Raw genomic sequence first — 14,141 nt, 5'->3', positions numbered from 1 at the left:
TCCTGTGTCCCCCTCTTTCTTCCCAGGGTCCTCTGTCGAGTGTGCCCCTCTTGTCCCCTTGCGCGGGGTTCCCTCCCCGTGTCCCCCCCGGGCAGGGCTGCCTGTCGCGGCTGCGGAGCCGCCGTCCCGCCAGGCTCCCTCCTCCCGCCTTCAGGTTTTGGAGGGAGCCCGGCGAGGCGGGAGCGCGGGGGAGGGTCCCGCGCCCCGCCACGGGGGTCGAGGAGGAGGAGGCGGCGGCGGAGGAGGAGGAGGAGGGGGTCTCGGTCCCTGGGGGCGGCGGGCGCCCCTTCCCGCCCATCCCGCTCCCCGCCCGCCGCGATTTGGCGCGGAACCGGCGCGGCGGGAGCGCGGCCCGGGGGGGGAGGGGGGGCGGTTGGGGGTCGCGGCCCCTCACGGCCTGAGCCCCGGCTCTGCTCCCGGCCGAACGCCGAGGGACCGTGGAAGGGGTCGGGTGGGAAGGGACCTTAAAGATCATCCAGTGCCGCCCCCCCTGCCGTGGGCAGGGACATCTCCCACCAGCCCAGGCTGCCCAAGGCCCCATCCAGCCCGGCCCCGAACACCTCCAGGGATGGGGCAGCCACAGCTTCCCTGGGCAACCTGTGCCAGTGCCTCACCACCTCCATCCTGAAGAAGTTCCTCCTTATGTCTAGTCTAAATCTTGCCCTCTCCAATTTATGTCATTCCTCCCTCATCCTGTCACCACAAGCCTTTGTAAAAAGTCCCTGCCCAGCTTTCTTGTAGCTCCTTCAGCTACTGGAAGGTCGCTCTAAGATCTCCTTGGAGCCTTCTCTTCTCCAGGCTGAAAAACCCGAACTCCCTCAGCCTGTCCTAGTATGGGAGGTGCTCCAGCCCTCTGATCATCCTTGTATCGCTCCTCTGGGCCCATGCCAACAGGTCCACATCCTTCTTATGTTGAGGATTCCAGAGCTGGACATAATGCTCCAGATGAGGTCTCACAAGAGAGGAATAAAGGGGCAAAATCATGTCCCTTGACCTGCCGGCCATGGTTCTTTTGATGCAGCCTAGGTTGTGGTTGGCCTTCTGGGCTGTGAGTGCACATTGCTGGCTCATGTTGAGCTTCTCACTAATGAGCACCCTCAAGTCCTTCTCTGCAGGGCTGCTCTCAATCACATCATCCCCTGTCCTGTATTGAAACCATGACATCCTTTGCTTGAGCGTTACTTGTACCAGCACCTCAACTCCCCAGCCCCCCCCCTCCCCGTTTCAGTTGTGTAAAGAAAACTCCTGCTTCTGATGCATCTTAGATTGTGAAGTATGGAACTTGGTCCCAGCTTCCTGAGAAGATGTTAACTAACCATGTGTTATTCCTTTGGTTCAGGTACAGATCCTGCAACCCAAAGAAGATGTCAAGACGCAGGTAAAGTGTTACCATTGTGTGCATTACCATAATGCACCAAGCTTATCCACATCCATCTAATAACTGCTGCTCTCCTAATATCTACATTTGTTTTGCTCTTCACAGCAGCCGATTGCAAGCCAAGCAGCAGCCACTGTCATGTCAAGGAGACTCTCCGAAAGAACTGCAGGCACCAGAACGTCTCCAGACCAGAAAAAGGAGAACAGCAGAGGTGATCAGTTTGGGCAGTTTGAACAGTTTAATAATATTGAAAGTTTTCCATTAAATTTGTATGGGAGAATCGTTATTCTGCTTCATTAGACAGCATGGCAAGAGTAGCAGTGATTCACTTTAGCTTTAGATGTGGGTGTGCTGACCGTTGTTGGTGTATTGATTGTGTGCTTCTGTTCCCAGGAGGAGACAAAGGAAAGAGAAGATGAGAAAATTGCTAGAAAGCACCAATATGAAATTAAGGTAATTCAATTCAATGATTACCAGTTCAAACTGGGTGAGGGAGTCCATCTTGTTTGTACAGTGGGTGAAAAATCATGTGTTCCACAACAGAAAGTATTAAAGAGGGTTGCTACTTCCAGATACTAAAAACTACAGGATCTCTGATCCTTAACATCTTCTTATACATTTTTGCTTCTTTACACATGGCTTTGTTGCAGATAAAGGGTCCTTCAGTGTAGAAACCACTGCAAGGTAAGGCTAGGTGTAAAAATGAAAATAAAATCAGATATTTCAGAATAATTCCGTGTGCAGAGCAGGTAAGGCCTAGAGGCAAGTCCAAACAAGATCATTGCACTTGTTTTAGCTTAAGGTGTGGTTTCATGGCCATTTAAATTAAGATGACTCATAACTGTGCAGGCCCACTTAACTTTGATTTAACAGTTCTTTTATATCAACCTAGGAATCTATTTTAACTAACATAGGCTCCTCCTAAACTAAATTCGGTGATTTACAGTTGTTTATTTTAAAGTGTGTTAGTAAAATAATGTCACTTTCTATTGCAAACAATGTTGTTTTCAGTTATTCTGTTTTTAAAGCGAATGAAACATTAACTATGGTGAAGCAAAACTCTTCTGATTGTGCAGTTGTCTTTGCAGAATGTCTGCATGTCAGCTGTATTTGGGGTGAAACTGGGTGCCACAACTTACTTTTGTTGAAAGGGGGGGTGAATCCTGCTCCTCTTTCTTTCCTTTCTTAGTAGCTGGCCACACACTCCATCCTCTGCCTTGCTTCTTTTTTGATACTCTTTAAATAAAGCAGTATCCATGTTCAGGTTGTTGTAATAATTTGGTACTACAGAATGGGTTAGTGTTCTCCTGGGTTAGTGAGTTTAATCAACCCAGCAGAGGGTCTCACAAGCATCAAACCCAATGAAAGAAGGAAGGCAGTGATGATTACATGAGCTGGTTCTCCCTTTTGTTGTGGCTCTGTCCTGTTAAGATCAGTTCTGCTGAAATACGTAAATTCACCCTTAGCGTACTTTAGTCTGGCTGTAGGTAGGTTTAGATATACTAAGAAAATCTTACATAGTTTACCTTGCAAAACAGCCGTATAGGAAAGGATACTGCATACAGGGGCAGGTGTTGCCATTCTTTTGGAACGGGATCTCCCCCAGCTCCACATAGTATAATTAAAGTTCTGTGTCACCATTTTGAAGGCTGTCAGCCATTACAGCACTGCATATGCTCCATGCATTTGGTATGTCCCTACTTGAAATGGTTATGTACAACCAAATAAGCGTTAGTGAAACAAGTTACAGAATTAAAGTAATCTAGAATTCTTTCTTTAAAGATTTCCGGTGAATAACTTTGGGTTCTTCTTCTTTTGAGTCATTGCATCCCATATTTGACACTGGCAGGCTGAGAGATAGTTCACAGCTGCTGCTGGCTGAGTGGGTATCTGGCTTTCTAGTGGAGATGGGTGGCTCCTCTCTGGAGTGCTTAATTGGAAAGATAACAAGTTGCTCAATTTCCACTGAGAGACAGTAGAACCTCCACCCTGTCCTTTCTTCCCCCCGCCTCCCCTAGTAGATAAGTAGATAGGACCAGCAACCTAATCTCCTGGGTTTCAGTAGCAGAGAGTACCTTTGCCTTATGTACTGCAGCTGAGCAGCTCAAACAATGGATATGTTACTTGTGGGTTTGTAAACTAAAGACAGTTTTCTTCCTCAAAGATGAGTTTCTGAAATATATCGGATTTGTTTATACATGTTCTGCCTTGACTACGAAGGGCTTCATTGGCATTAAATCTGTCTTTTCTTGGTTTCAGCACTTGAATTGATGCTGAGGTGTAAAAGACTAACATATGTTACCTATATTGTTGTTGTTACTGTAATCTTCTTGCCTTTCTTGCTCTCGTAGTAGAATCAGCATTTAAAAGTTACCTTGTTTATGTTGCAGAGCTGTTGGCCGCCCACAATAACAGGAGGCATCTCGCCTTGCATAATTATTGAAACGCCTCACAAAGAATCAGTAACCACTGACTTCTCAAGATTTAAAAAATACAGGTTCAGAAACCTCTTCATAAATCCGTCACCTTTGCCAGAGCTCAAGTAAGTTTACCACACATGGCAGCTGCTGATGTTCTATCAAATATGCTGAACTACTGTAGTTAAATCTGTTGTTGTGTTGTTTTGTTTGCATGATAGTGGGTGGTATTCGACCTGTACTTCAACTTGTCTTCTCATCCCACAGTCCAAAAAAAAGGCAGAAATTGTGTGGTTTCCCCCAGCCCCTCAACCTTATAAATGCACCAGACAGATAATTTTCACCTTTCAGAGTTGACTTTTTAAGAGGCATGTAATGCTTAAACTAAACTTCTTTCAGTGCTGCTGGAACTGAATGACCAAAATACTAAGCAAAGTTTTCTTTTAAGGACTTAAAAATGTACAAATAAACTTGTGGCGATGTCGCAGTGCAGGAAGCTTGCTTATCCAGTGCAGTATGCTTGGTGCAGTCAGAGCTCTAGATAAAATTTCCCTTCTGCAAAGGGATAGAGTAGCTGATTAAGTTGGATTTTTCAGCTTCTGAATTTCTTAGCCGTTCAGGTATGTTAGATAAGTGCACCGATTGTTTCTATTAGCCTGGTGCCTAATGAAAAGAGATGTTAAGTTTAGTGTAACGCATTAGGGAAAACTTAGGCTGAGGTGAATGAGAAGAGAAGCAGAACACAAAGTATTGCTCTCGGAGAACCTTACCCTCTAAACTGTTTCTTTTTTTTAGTTTTTCTGGCTAAAACTTGGTCAGGTCTGGGAGATGCTGCATGGTGGTGGTTTGCCTCAGTGCAAAACAATCGATATCTTACACTCCCTTTCACTGAATTTTAAACGCAACTGCTCTTCTCTTTCATTGTCACTCCCAAGCCTGCTGAATTCTTCTCTTCTCCGTTGCGTTTTTGTGTACATGTTGGAAAGCTTAGCGCAAAGTACTTTGTTTTCAGTATAATAAAAAAATGAAAGAGGATGATGAATAAGTGAATCTCACACACTCCTTTAGCATTTTTTTGGAAACTTCTGGACCCCAAAGATACATTCAGATATAGAATTCCATGTTAGGAGTTTAATTCTTGATATTCACCTCTTGTCAATAGGCACCTGGTAAAGCTGAGCTCCATCCTTTCCAATGAGGGTCATTTACACTCTCTCCCTTACTAATGTTTTCCTAACTGAGGCTCATAATAGGAGATTTATTGATGCCTGCCTGCTTAAATGGGGAGACTTGTGCATTAAACAAGCAAGTATCTCTCCAGCTTTTAACTTGTGATGGCTGCAGAATGGATCTGATCTAGGTTAGAATTTGCGGGTGATACCAGTGATCAGGCCTGTTTAGTCTCTGCTTCTGCTCAGGGAAAGGTAAATGTATAACTAAAAAAATTTCAGTAGGAAATCAGTGTTGTGTTGATTAACATGCTGTCCCCCTTAGGAACTGTAGGATGAGAAGTACGTCTAAGAAAAAAACACATCAATTCATAATAACAATAACTACAAATTAAAAGTTGTCCATATTAATGATATAAACATCTTCCCAGGCAGTCTTGAGTGCTAATAAACTATAAGTTGTCAATAAACAAGAACTCAGTTTGTCTCACAACAGACTGTTTCTGAGCCTCAAGGTAGGCATGGATGAGTGACTTTTAAACACCATCTGTAAATGTTTTTCTCAAACTGAACCGGACCACTTTGCGTGTGCTCTGAATTTCTCAGGGAGTGGGCTGGTTTCTTCCCTTTTTTTATGGGGAAGTTTTGATTTTTATCTTGGTCTCTGGATAGCCACATAACTCTGGCAAAATAGGAAACACTGTTTCCATGTGCAACTTTAGGGCGCCCACGTTCAGTTTTATTGATTGTTCTATGAAACTGGAATTGCTGGTCATCTTGGCCAAGTGCTGCTGCAGAGATAAAGTGTTCAAAATGTACCTGCAGTTTTCTAATTACCATAAGGATCTTTTAGTATGCGTGATGTTTCTTTTTGTTCCTCAATGTCTGTAAACAATAAATAATGTTTTTATGCTTCTTTTGTGGAGGTGTGTGTATATTTAACAATGCTTTGTGTAATTTCTTCTCTGTAGCTGGGGAAATTCCAAAGATGTCTGGCTGAACATCCTGAAGAAGGAGAACAGATACGTTCACTGCAAACATTTCACATCGCTACATTCTAGTTTGCAACCTCACATGAGATCAATACTGTTAGACTGGCTCTTAGAGGTGCGTTCCTTTATTTACTTTGCTATGTTATGACTATGAAGCAGGCAGATAAAAGTACAGCTGTAACATAAAGATCTAATAGCAGAATGTAAGGTATGGTAAATGCTAAAATAGGTTTCCAGCAAAGGAGTTATGAGCTAACTGTTTTTCATCCTCTTGATGGTCTTCCCTGGCAGGAGATGCTGAATCTTCCACACAGGACGGTGAGCAACAGTGCTTAATGTTTGCTCTTGCTGGGATAAGTCTTAGGAAGGGCAGAAATCTAGCTTTGAGAGACCGGTATTGAAGCTACTATAGACAAGTTAGTTACAAAACTCTGCCTTGACCATCTTAGACTGTATCTAAGCCATGAGACAACTACATCAGTGTTGAGAAGTTATCACACTGGCCCTTAGATGTCAGACCCTAACACTATTTTCTGACTTATTAGGGACTTTAATTCTGTCCTATCAAGAGAGCAGAAGAAAGTAGTGTGTTAGTGGTTGACATCTGAAGATTCATGTTATAGACAAGCACTTATTTGAAAAGGATTGCAAATAAATTGTATCTGTATTCCAGTCTAATTACTGTACTTCAGACTAGTCCAGTTGCCAAACAAAATGGAAGCTTTCTGTCTTGGCAGCCTGTGTGAAGGAATATTAGTGTTGCAAATAGAGAGCTTTACTCGGAAAGTGTTTCCAAGAGCTCCATATTGATTGTGTGCAAACACCACTGCCAAAAGCGGCCTCTGACTCATGCAATCCTTGACCATCTGCAGAAGAGACCTCAGGGGTTCACCAATTCCATATCAAGAGCTCCAGGGAAGCAGACATTAGTGGCACTCTTGCTGTCTTGGTGGAATAGTGCTAATAGCAGGAAAACGAAGGAGCATGTGGCACTCTTATGTAAAAAATACGGTCTGAATTGAAAAACTATTCCAGTTGTGTAGGTCACTACTTCCTGTGAGGTGTAATTTGCATACTGCTATTAGGTTGTGTTTTGTTGCTTCTTTTGGAAAATATTGAGCTCTTGGGAAATCATCCTATTTTGAAAAAAAAAATGTCAGCAAGGGCCTTGTTGTCCAGCTCAGTGGTTCTATACAGTGCAGTGGATTAAGATCCTAGCAACTTTCAGAGTCCACCAGTAGCTCCTAACATTGTCTGCGCTATCATTATAACTGGGATGTTAGCAGTTAATAATATCAGAGGAGCACATCACTTGGTAAATATTAGATCAGCTCTAAAAGAATGAGCTGCAGGGTCGTTGCCAACTACTTGCATTTCTGATGTTCAGGAAGGGTTTTAATTTGCAAATAGGCTTTTAATGCTGTCTCAGGAAACAGCCTGTAGTGAGATTTTATTGTGACTTTGTATCCAAGCGGAATAATGAAGCAGGGCAGGAAACTTGGATTTGTGGTCTGTTTCATGGATATTCTTTCCTGTTGACTGTACGTAGAATATAAGTTGTTTATAAATGCCTAACTAGTTTCTAGTTGTGGAAAGGAGACAGTTGGAGATAAGATGGAGCTGTAGGAGACCCACCTAAACTTAATTAGGGATTAGAGGAAAAATTAGGCCCCTACATAAGATCTCCAGGCCCTGGCAGTCTCCCTTCCTGTTTTGTTGAACTGACATTTGAACCACTTTGATACAATGCAAGTATTAAGAGTTCTCCCTGCCAGGGAAAGCCGCGACTATACGGAGCAGATGGCCGTTCCTGCAGTTTTGTTCCTGCTTAGTGAGGCTGTTGGTGTGCCTGAGGGGCTGCAGGCAGTGCTCCTGGCTTGCCAGCAGAGCCACCTTGGGCCAGAGCTTCTAAGCTTAATTGCTTCAAGTTCTCTAGCGATTCTAAAAAACCTGGGACAGCCCTGCTAGGAGTGCAGGGTGGATCTGCTCAATGACTTCAACTTGAGGTTTGAGCCCAGAGTATTCTTAAATCAAGCAAATTAATGGCTCTTTTTTGCTGCATTTTTTCTCCTGTATCTTTTTCTCCCCTCTCTTCATGAGGCTTCCTTTCAGCAGAAAAATGTTTGGACTTATTTTTAGGAGAACTGGATGCAACAGTACATTTCGCGAGTACATTAGTGCATCGTAGACAATCTGTGTTTAGGTGGGAGCATGGGGAATACTTTTCCCAGTCGCATACTAACCCCTGTGTCCTAACACATCGATGTACATGATGGTTTGTGTGTGCAAAAGATAAAGTTGTGCATACTGTGCTTTACTCATAAAGCTTGAATACTGCAATGTGTGTGCATAGAGTTTTATAGTGGAAAACTGAGTTGTCTGTGTGTTTTTCCTGTTGTAGGTATGCGAGGTGTATGCACTCCACAGGGAAACCTTCTACCTAGCTCAAGACTTTTTTGATAGATTCATGTTGACCCAGAAGAACATTAACAAGAGCATGCTTCAGCTCATAGGAATTACCTCATTATTCATTGCCTCCAAACTTGAGGTAAGACACTGTTATGGGGAGGAGGATGTAAAGTTTGGAATAACTAAACAGACTGATAACACTTCTATTTCTTCTGCCTGAACCTTTTTAAATTGGTGGAGTACATCCAACACTGAAGGTCAGAAGGGGAATTTTTTTTCTTTTCCTTTAATCCTGCCTGTGTCAATCTCTTGGAGTGTAGTCTTTGTCCTCCCTTTCCTCTGCAGGAAGGAGACCACATAACCTTAAAAAGTATGCAAATGTGCTAGGAGTAGTTTTGTTTTGTCTCTTTCCAAACTGGCAATTGGCAATCAGTCCCAGGAATGGATGTAGTACTGGAAAGAACCCAAGCTGAAGTCTCAAACTGCCTCTGCATCAAGTTGATATCCCTTTAAACCCATTTAGTGAAAGTTTTGAGTTTTTTTCTTTTCTTTTAAAAGTAACATAATCAATGCAGTGATGGTGATCTGTTACATTGCACACTACATCTGTGAGCCCAGAGTGTATTTTTGAATGCCTGCTTTATGTAGGTCACAGTAGGCTAGAGAATTGAGAGGAAGGTTTGGAATATTAAGTTTTTATATTTGGACACCTTCCCCCCCCAACACTCAGTCTAGCTGTTGTTCCAAAAGTCAAGGTAGCGCACTACAAGCAGCTGTCTTAAGGAAGCGCGTGGGGCATCAGGCCATGGAGCCAGCTGGTAGAGAAGCAGCTCTGCTGGCAAGTCCTCTTTTACTAACACACTCACCTACAAGTGTCCCCATCTTGCATAACTAGGTTGGCAAATGTCTTTTGTTGTCCATCTCTGTAGCGTGGATTTTGCTGCCTACAGTGGCTGTGGGATTTTCTCTCATCTTTTTCTAGGTTTTCAATTTAAATCGATGTGACTACATGGCACTGACATTAGCGCAGTCTGTGCACAGCAGGCCTTCTCTAGTACCACAGTGTGCTGTATGAGTGTAGGACAGTGTATGTTCGTACCCCAAGTGAAATAGCTGAGTATAAAGTGGGATAAATGAGACTGCTTGGTCAGGATTTAATTCCCCAAAAGCAAGAAATGTTGCAGTAAATTTTACAACAGATGTCATATAAACTACTTGTTTTTAGTTTCTCCTCACCCTGTAAGTTTCAAGTCACTTCCTATAACAAGAAAAACACAGTTCTGGTGTAAGAAATGTTAATATTACAATAGTACTCAAAAGTATTTGCCAGTACCTTCTCAAGCTTTCTTAGAATTGTAAGGCACTCTAATCTTTGCTTTCTCCCCTTCCTCTCTTTAAAGGAAATCTACGCTCCTAAAATACAGGAATTTGCTTATGTTACTGATGGTGCTTGCAGTGAAGATGATATTATAAGGATGGAACTCATTATGTTAAAGGTAATAACTTTGCTGTGTTTGATGCCTGTTCAGCTGAGCTTTGTATTTTATGTCATTTATCTGCTTAGAAAAGGATCATGTTTAGTATGTCCCTCTTTCTGCCAAACAACGAGGCCTTCGTAGATTGCTAAACCCCCAGCTGGAGTGAAATCTGTGTCTGTCAGAAAAAGACAGATTTCTCATGTTTGTGTGGAAGTAAAGATTCTGACCAGGTACGGCCAGGCATGAGACAGACCAGAAGGTCCTCGCTGTAACGTCATGCACTTACCAGCATCCTTTGCTGTCCAGGAGTGGAGCCCTCAAGGCCAGCCAGGCAAAGAACTGGCAGTACTTGGTGCTCCTCACCTTGGGAAGGGTCCATCTTTACCACCACAAAACTCTAGCCTGAAGGAAGCCTCAGGGAAATACTCTAATTTCCCAGCTTGTGAAGGGGGAAGATTCACAACATCCAGCTGCACAGGCATAGGAAAGTGCATTGAGATGATAGACACATATTTGTGCTGATTGCAATGCAGCCCGTTCAATAAGTAGTGAGAATGCAATCTAAAAAGAATATTTGTATTTGAAATAGTCCGTAGTCTTCACTGTCTTTTGAGGATCTGTGCAATAGGCTGAGCAAACTCAGGAGGTATGGGAAAAGAGATCAGAGCATAAAACTATCCTTGCACGGCTTGAGGTGCTTACCTATTTGTTTAACATTCACAGGCTTTAAAATGGGAACTCTGTCCGGTGACAATCATCTCTTGGCTAAATCTCTATCTTCAAGTGGATGCTCTGAAGGATGTTCCAAAAGTACTGCTACCTCAGTATTCTCAGGAAAAATTCATTCAGATCGCACAGGTAGGTACTAAACTGCATTGGAAAATGCTTTTTAGAGAGATTAAAGCGCAATTTTAATCTCCTGGGAGGAGGCTGAGGGGAGACCTCATTGCTCTCTACAACTACCTGAAAGGAGGTTGTAGGAGGGAGGGTGCTGGCCTCTTCTCCCAAGTGACGGGACAGGACAAGGGGGAATGGCCTCAAGCTCCGCCAGGGGAGATTTAGGCTGGACATTCAGAAAAATTTTTCACAGAAAGGGTCATTGAGCACTGGAACAGGCTGTCCGGAGGGGGTTGAGGTGTTTAAGGGACAGGTGGACTAGGTGCTGAGGGGCATCGTTTAGTGTTTGATAGGAATGGTTGGACTTGATCCGGTGGGTCTTTTCTAACCTTATGATTCTATGATTCTAACTGCACATTTGTGTCCCAAAAGCCATTAACGAATGCCTTCCCTTGTTTCACCTCTCCTGTTACTTTGTTAAGGAAAGTGTGATTTTGACTGCTACAGAACTTCATAGTCTGTTTTAAGGAGAAGCACCCATGTGTTTCTCGTCTCCCTGCTCTCACATATTTTAAGACTTATCTGTACATTGGAAAAATAGAAATACTTTTTTTTTTAATTGCTGCAGCGTTCTGCAAATAGCAAACAGTGGCAACAGCTCCAAGAGGAGGGTGGATAATTTAAGACAGTTTCATAGAGTTGTTTATTCCTGTATTGTCTGTAACAGTGTTTCCGTGGGTTCCCCTGGGAGGCACTAAGCGGTGTTCTGTCTTGAAACTACTGTTTCAATTTTATGGGCACGGTTGCGTCCAGCCTGAGCAGGGCTTGCAGAGCGGAGCTGCCCAAGTTACCGAGCTGCTAGGTAATATTTTAATGTAGGAAAATACCTTTTGTGCCAGGAGTTTAAAGGTGCACTTAAACTTGTGCAAGTGAAGTGTCTTGTGCATTACTGGTAAAAGTACAAATTGGTTGGCATCACAACTCCGAGAGATCCACTTTAACTGCAATTAGTGCCAAAAATAATAGTTGCATGTCAATCCATGCTAGAAAGCTGAGACACAGAGCACAGACTGTAGGCAGTGCAGTTTTTCAGAAAGGGTTATATGACAGTATCATCTTGTTGAGATTTGTAACTTCCACTCTTTGTTTCCTCAGGTTTTAGACCTGTGTATTCTGGATGTGAATTCTTTGGACTTCCAGTACCGAACACTAGCTGCTGCAGCGCTCTGCCACTATACCTCAATTGAAGTAGTCAAGAAAGCTTCAGGTAAGAAGCTCTGTTGGCTACACCTTATTTGGCTACTGTTTTCTTCTAAAATGTAGCCAGCCAGCCATCAGTCACCCTTAAGTTAGCCTTTGTGCCAATCCCTACAAGCCTGTCTCTTACAATGTGGAAAAAAAAAAAATCATTTAACTCAGCTCAGCACTTGGCACTCCACGGGCCTGTGAGCGCAGTGCATGTTTTTATCCTGTGAACCAAAGTCTTGTGCTCAAGCTGAGAAAGTCACTTCAGCCTCCCTAGGGAATCAACAAGAACCCTTGTGGCTGGAGAGCTGCTCTGCTCAGGAGCCCCTACTCACCATCCTCTGCCCCCCCCCCCCCCCCCCCCCTTTTAACTAACAAGCATAAGGAAAAGCTGGGAGTTTCTGGGAGGGTGTTCCTGAGTTTTTGTCTGCAGTGTTATTTGTTATTTAACATTTATGACTGTATTTGAACACTATGCAGCTCCTCCATGACTCCTCAATCCCTTGGTGTGTTTTACCCTCTAGGCCTAGAATGGGACAACATTTCAGAGTGTGTAGAATGGATGGTTCCCTTTGTGACTGTGGCCAAAAAATCCCCTGCAAAGCTGAAGAACTTCAAGAAAGTTGCAGTGGAAGATCGACACAACATCCAGACGCACACAAATTACTTGGACATGCTGGTAGGTGGTTTGGGGGTGTGCATTACACACTCAGCTCCTCTGAGGCAGCTACAAGGGGGCCAGATCTGTTCCTGCTTGCACCTGGCCTGGCTCACCTCAACCAGGGTGCTCAACTTGTTGTTTCTCACTCCTGCTTGATAATGCTAGAAACCAACGGTGTTTAACCACACCACGGGCAAACCAGGAGCAAACCTGGATTAGAGGTAGTGCTAAAGTGTTCAAACGATAATAATCTTTACACAGCCTTGTTTTTTTTATTTAGTATCTTAACTCTTACTGGTGAAACAAAAGCAGAGCTTGCCTGTTAATACCTGTGCCATCTTCTCCTAATACACAGGAAGAAGTTAACAGTGCAGTAGCATCTACTGCCCCAGGGCAGTTATCACCAGTGCCAACAGGAGGAATAATAACCCCTCCCAAAAGTACAGAGAAGAAATGAACTGTGGACAACCATGAAGAGTTTCAGCAATGGGAGCTTGGTGCTAAAGGCAACTCCTGCTTTACTGCTTCTCAAGACTTGGGCAGAAAAAGCATCAGAGCAGCAGATGGAAGAGGGACTAGCATCTTCCTACAGACTTGATAAAACAGACCACGCCTCCCTCCATGCTACCACAGGAGCCCAGGCTACTCTGGTCCATTCTCAAATATGACTTAATTCAACTCTGACCATTCCAACATTTCAAGAACTTCTTAAAGATGGGTGACTAGCAAAATCTGCACACTCAACTTGTATGTCAAATTTGCTTTAACTCGGGCCAGTCCTCCAGGGGAGTTTACAACAGCTTGTACATATTACCTCCTTGCTTCTCTTGTCTTGCCTTGTAAGGTCAGAGCTTAAGGCCCCTTGGTTAGAGACCCACAAGCTCAGGTGCAGTATTAGAGGTCAGTGGGTAAGCAGTTTACATTTGGGAAACCACTCTGCCCTTGCGTTATTACAGTGTTGCTAGCCCTGTATCCAATTCTAGCTCTATTTAAGGTGACTCTTGAGGGCTGCCACAAGCTTCAGTTCTAGTGTATTATCACCAACAAGGGTGCTACTTTACCAACCTTAACTGGAAGTACAGTCCGGGAAGGAAGAAGCCACCAACTTTCAACAAGAACAGGAGAGGGTATGGACACAAGTGAGCCACTAGGATGTTTGGAACAGCAGTTTAAGCTTTTGACTGTGCTTATAAACCAGTGCTTATAAACAGCATTAACTACTGTGTATTCCTTGGAATATTCACTACCTCTGCCAATGAGGTGCTTCACTCCTGTGATGAAGGGACACTCCGAGGACAGATGGGTATAGGTCCTCCTCCCTCTTTCCAGATGCTCCTAGCTGTGCCCTGCACCCAGGGACAAGTTCTACAGACACTGAGCATCAACTGCCCCCCACGTCCACATAAAACTCATGCTCTTTAGCAAACTTGAATTCACTTCTTCAAACAAGCCATGGTGGGACCAGCTGAAGTTGCTTCCAGCCTTCTGTATAGTTTGTAAAAATAAGGGGTTTATTATTAAAGATTTCACCTATTTCTAAAAAGAAAGATACTAG

At 43.7% G+C, this 14,141-nt stretch overlaps 1 protein-coding gene across 2 annotated transcripts; it reads left to right on the top strand.

Moving 5' to 3' along the window:
- Positions 1–1,242: 1,242 nt before the first annotated feature.
- CCNE2 (cyclin E2) lies at positions 1,243–13,536 on the top strand. Of its 2 annotated transcripts, none has more exons than XM_069854388.1 (11): positions 1,243–1,378; positions 1,484–1,589; positions 1,772–1,831; positions 3,769–3,920; positions 5,936–6,071; positions 8,358–8,504; positions 9,766–9,861; positions 10,567–10,701; positions 11,836–11,947; positions 12,450–12,604; positions 12,942–13,536. In XM_069854388.1, the coding sequence occupies exons 1-11, from the start codon at positions 1,305–1,307 to the stop codon at positions 13,041–13,043; spliced, it is 1,275 nt and encodes a 424-aa protein (XP_069710489.1). In that variant the 5' UTR covers positions 1,243–1,304; the 3' UTR covers positions 13,044–13,536. The 2 variants fall into 2 exon arrangements, with proteins under 2 accessions (XP_069710489.1, XP_069710490.1); XM_069854389.1 differs by having other exon boundaries at positions 1,321–1,378; positions 1,487–1,589.
- The last annotated feature ends 605 nt before the right edge of the window (positions 13,537–14,141 follow it).

Source organism: Phaenicophaeus curvirostris, chromosome 3 (genome assembly GCF_032191515.1).
Source record: "Phaenicophaeus curvirostris isolate KB17595 chromosome 3, BPBGC_Pcur_1.0, whole genome shotgun sequence".
In the NCBI taxonomy this organism is placed as follows: domain Eukaryota; kingdom Metazoa; phylum Chordata; class Aves; order Cuculiformes; family Cuculidae; genus Phaenicophaeus; species Phaenicophaeus curvirostris.
The sequence above is the reverse complement of the archived record's forward strand: the minus strand, read 5'-3'. Positions and strand labels throughout refer to the sequence as shown.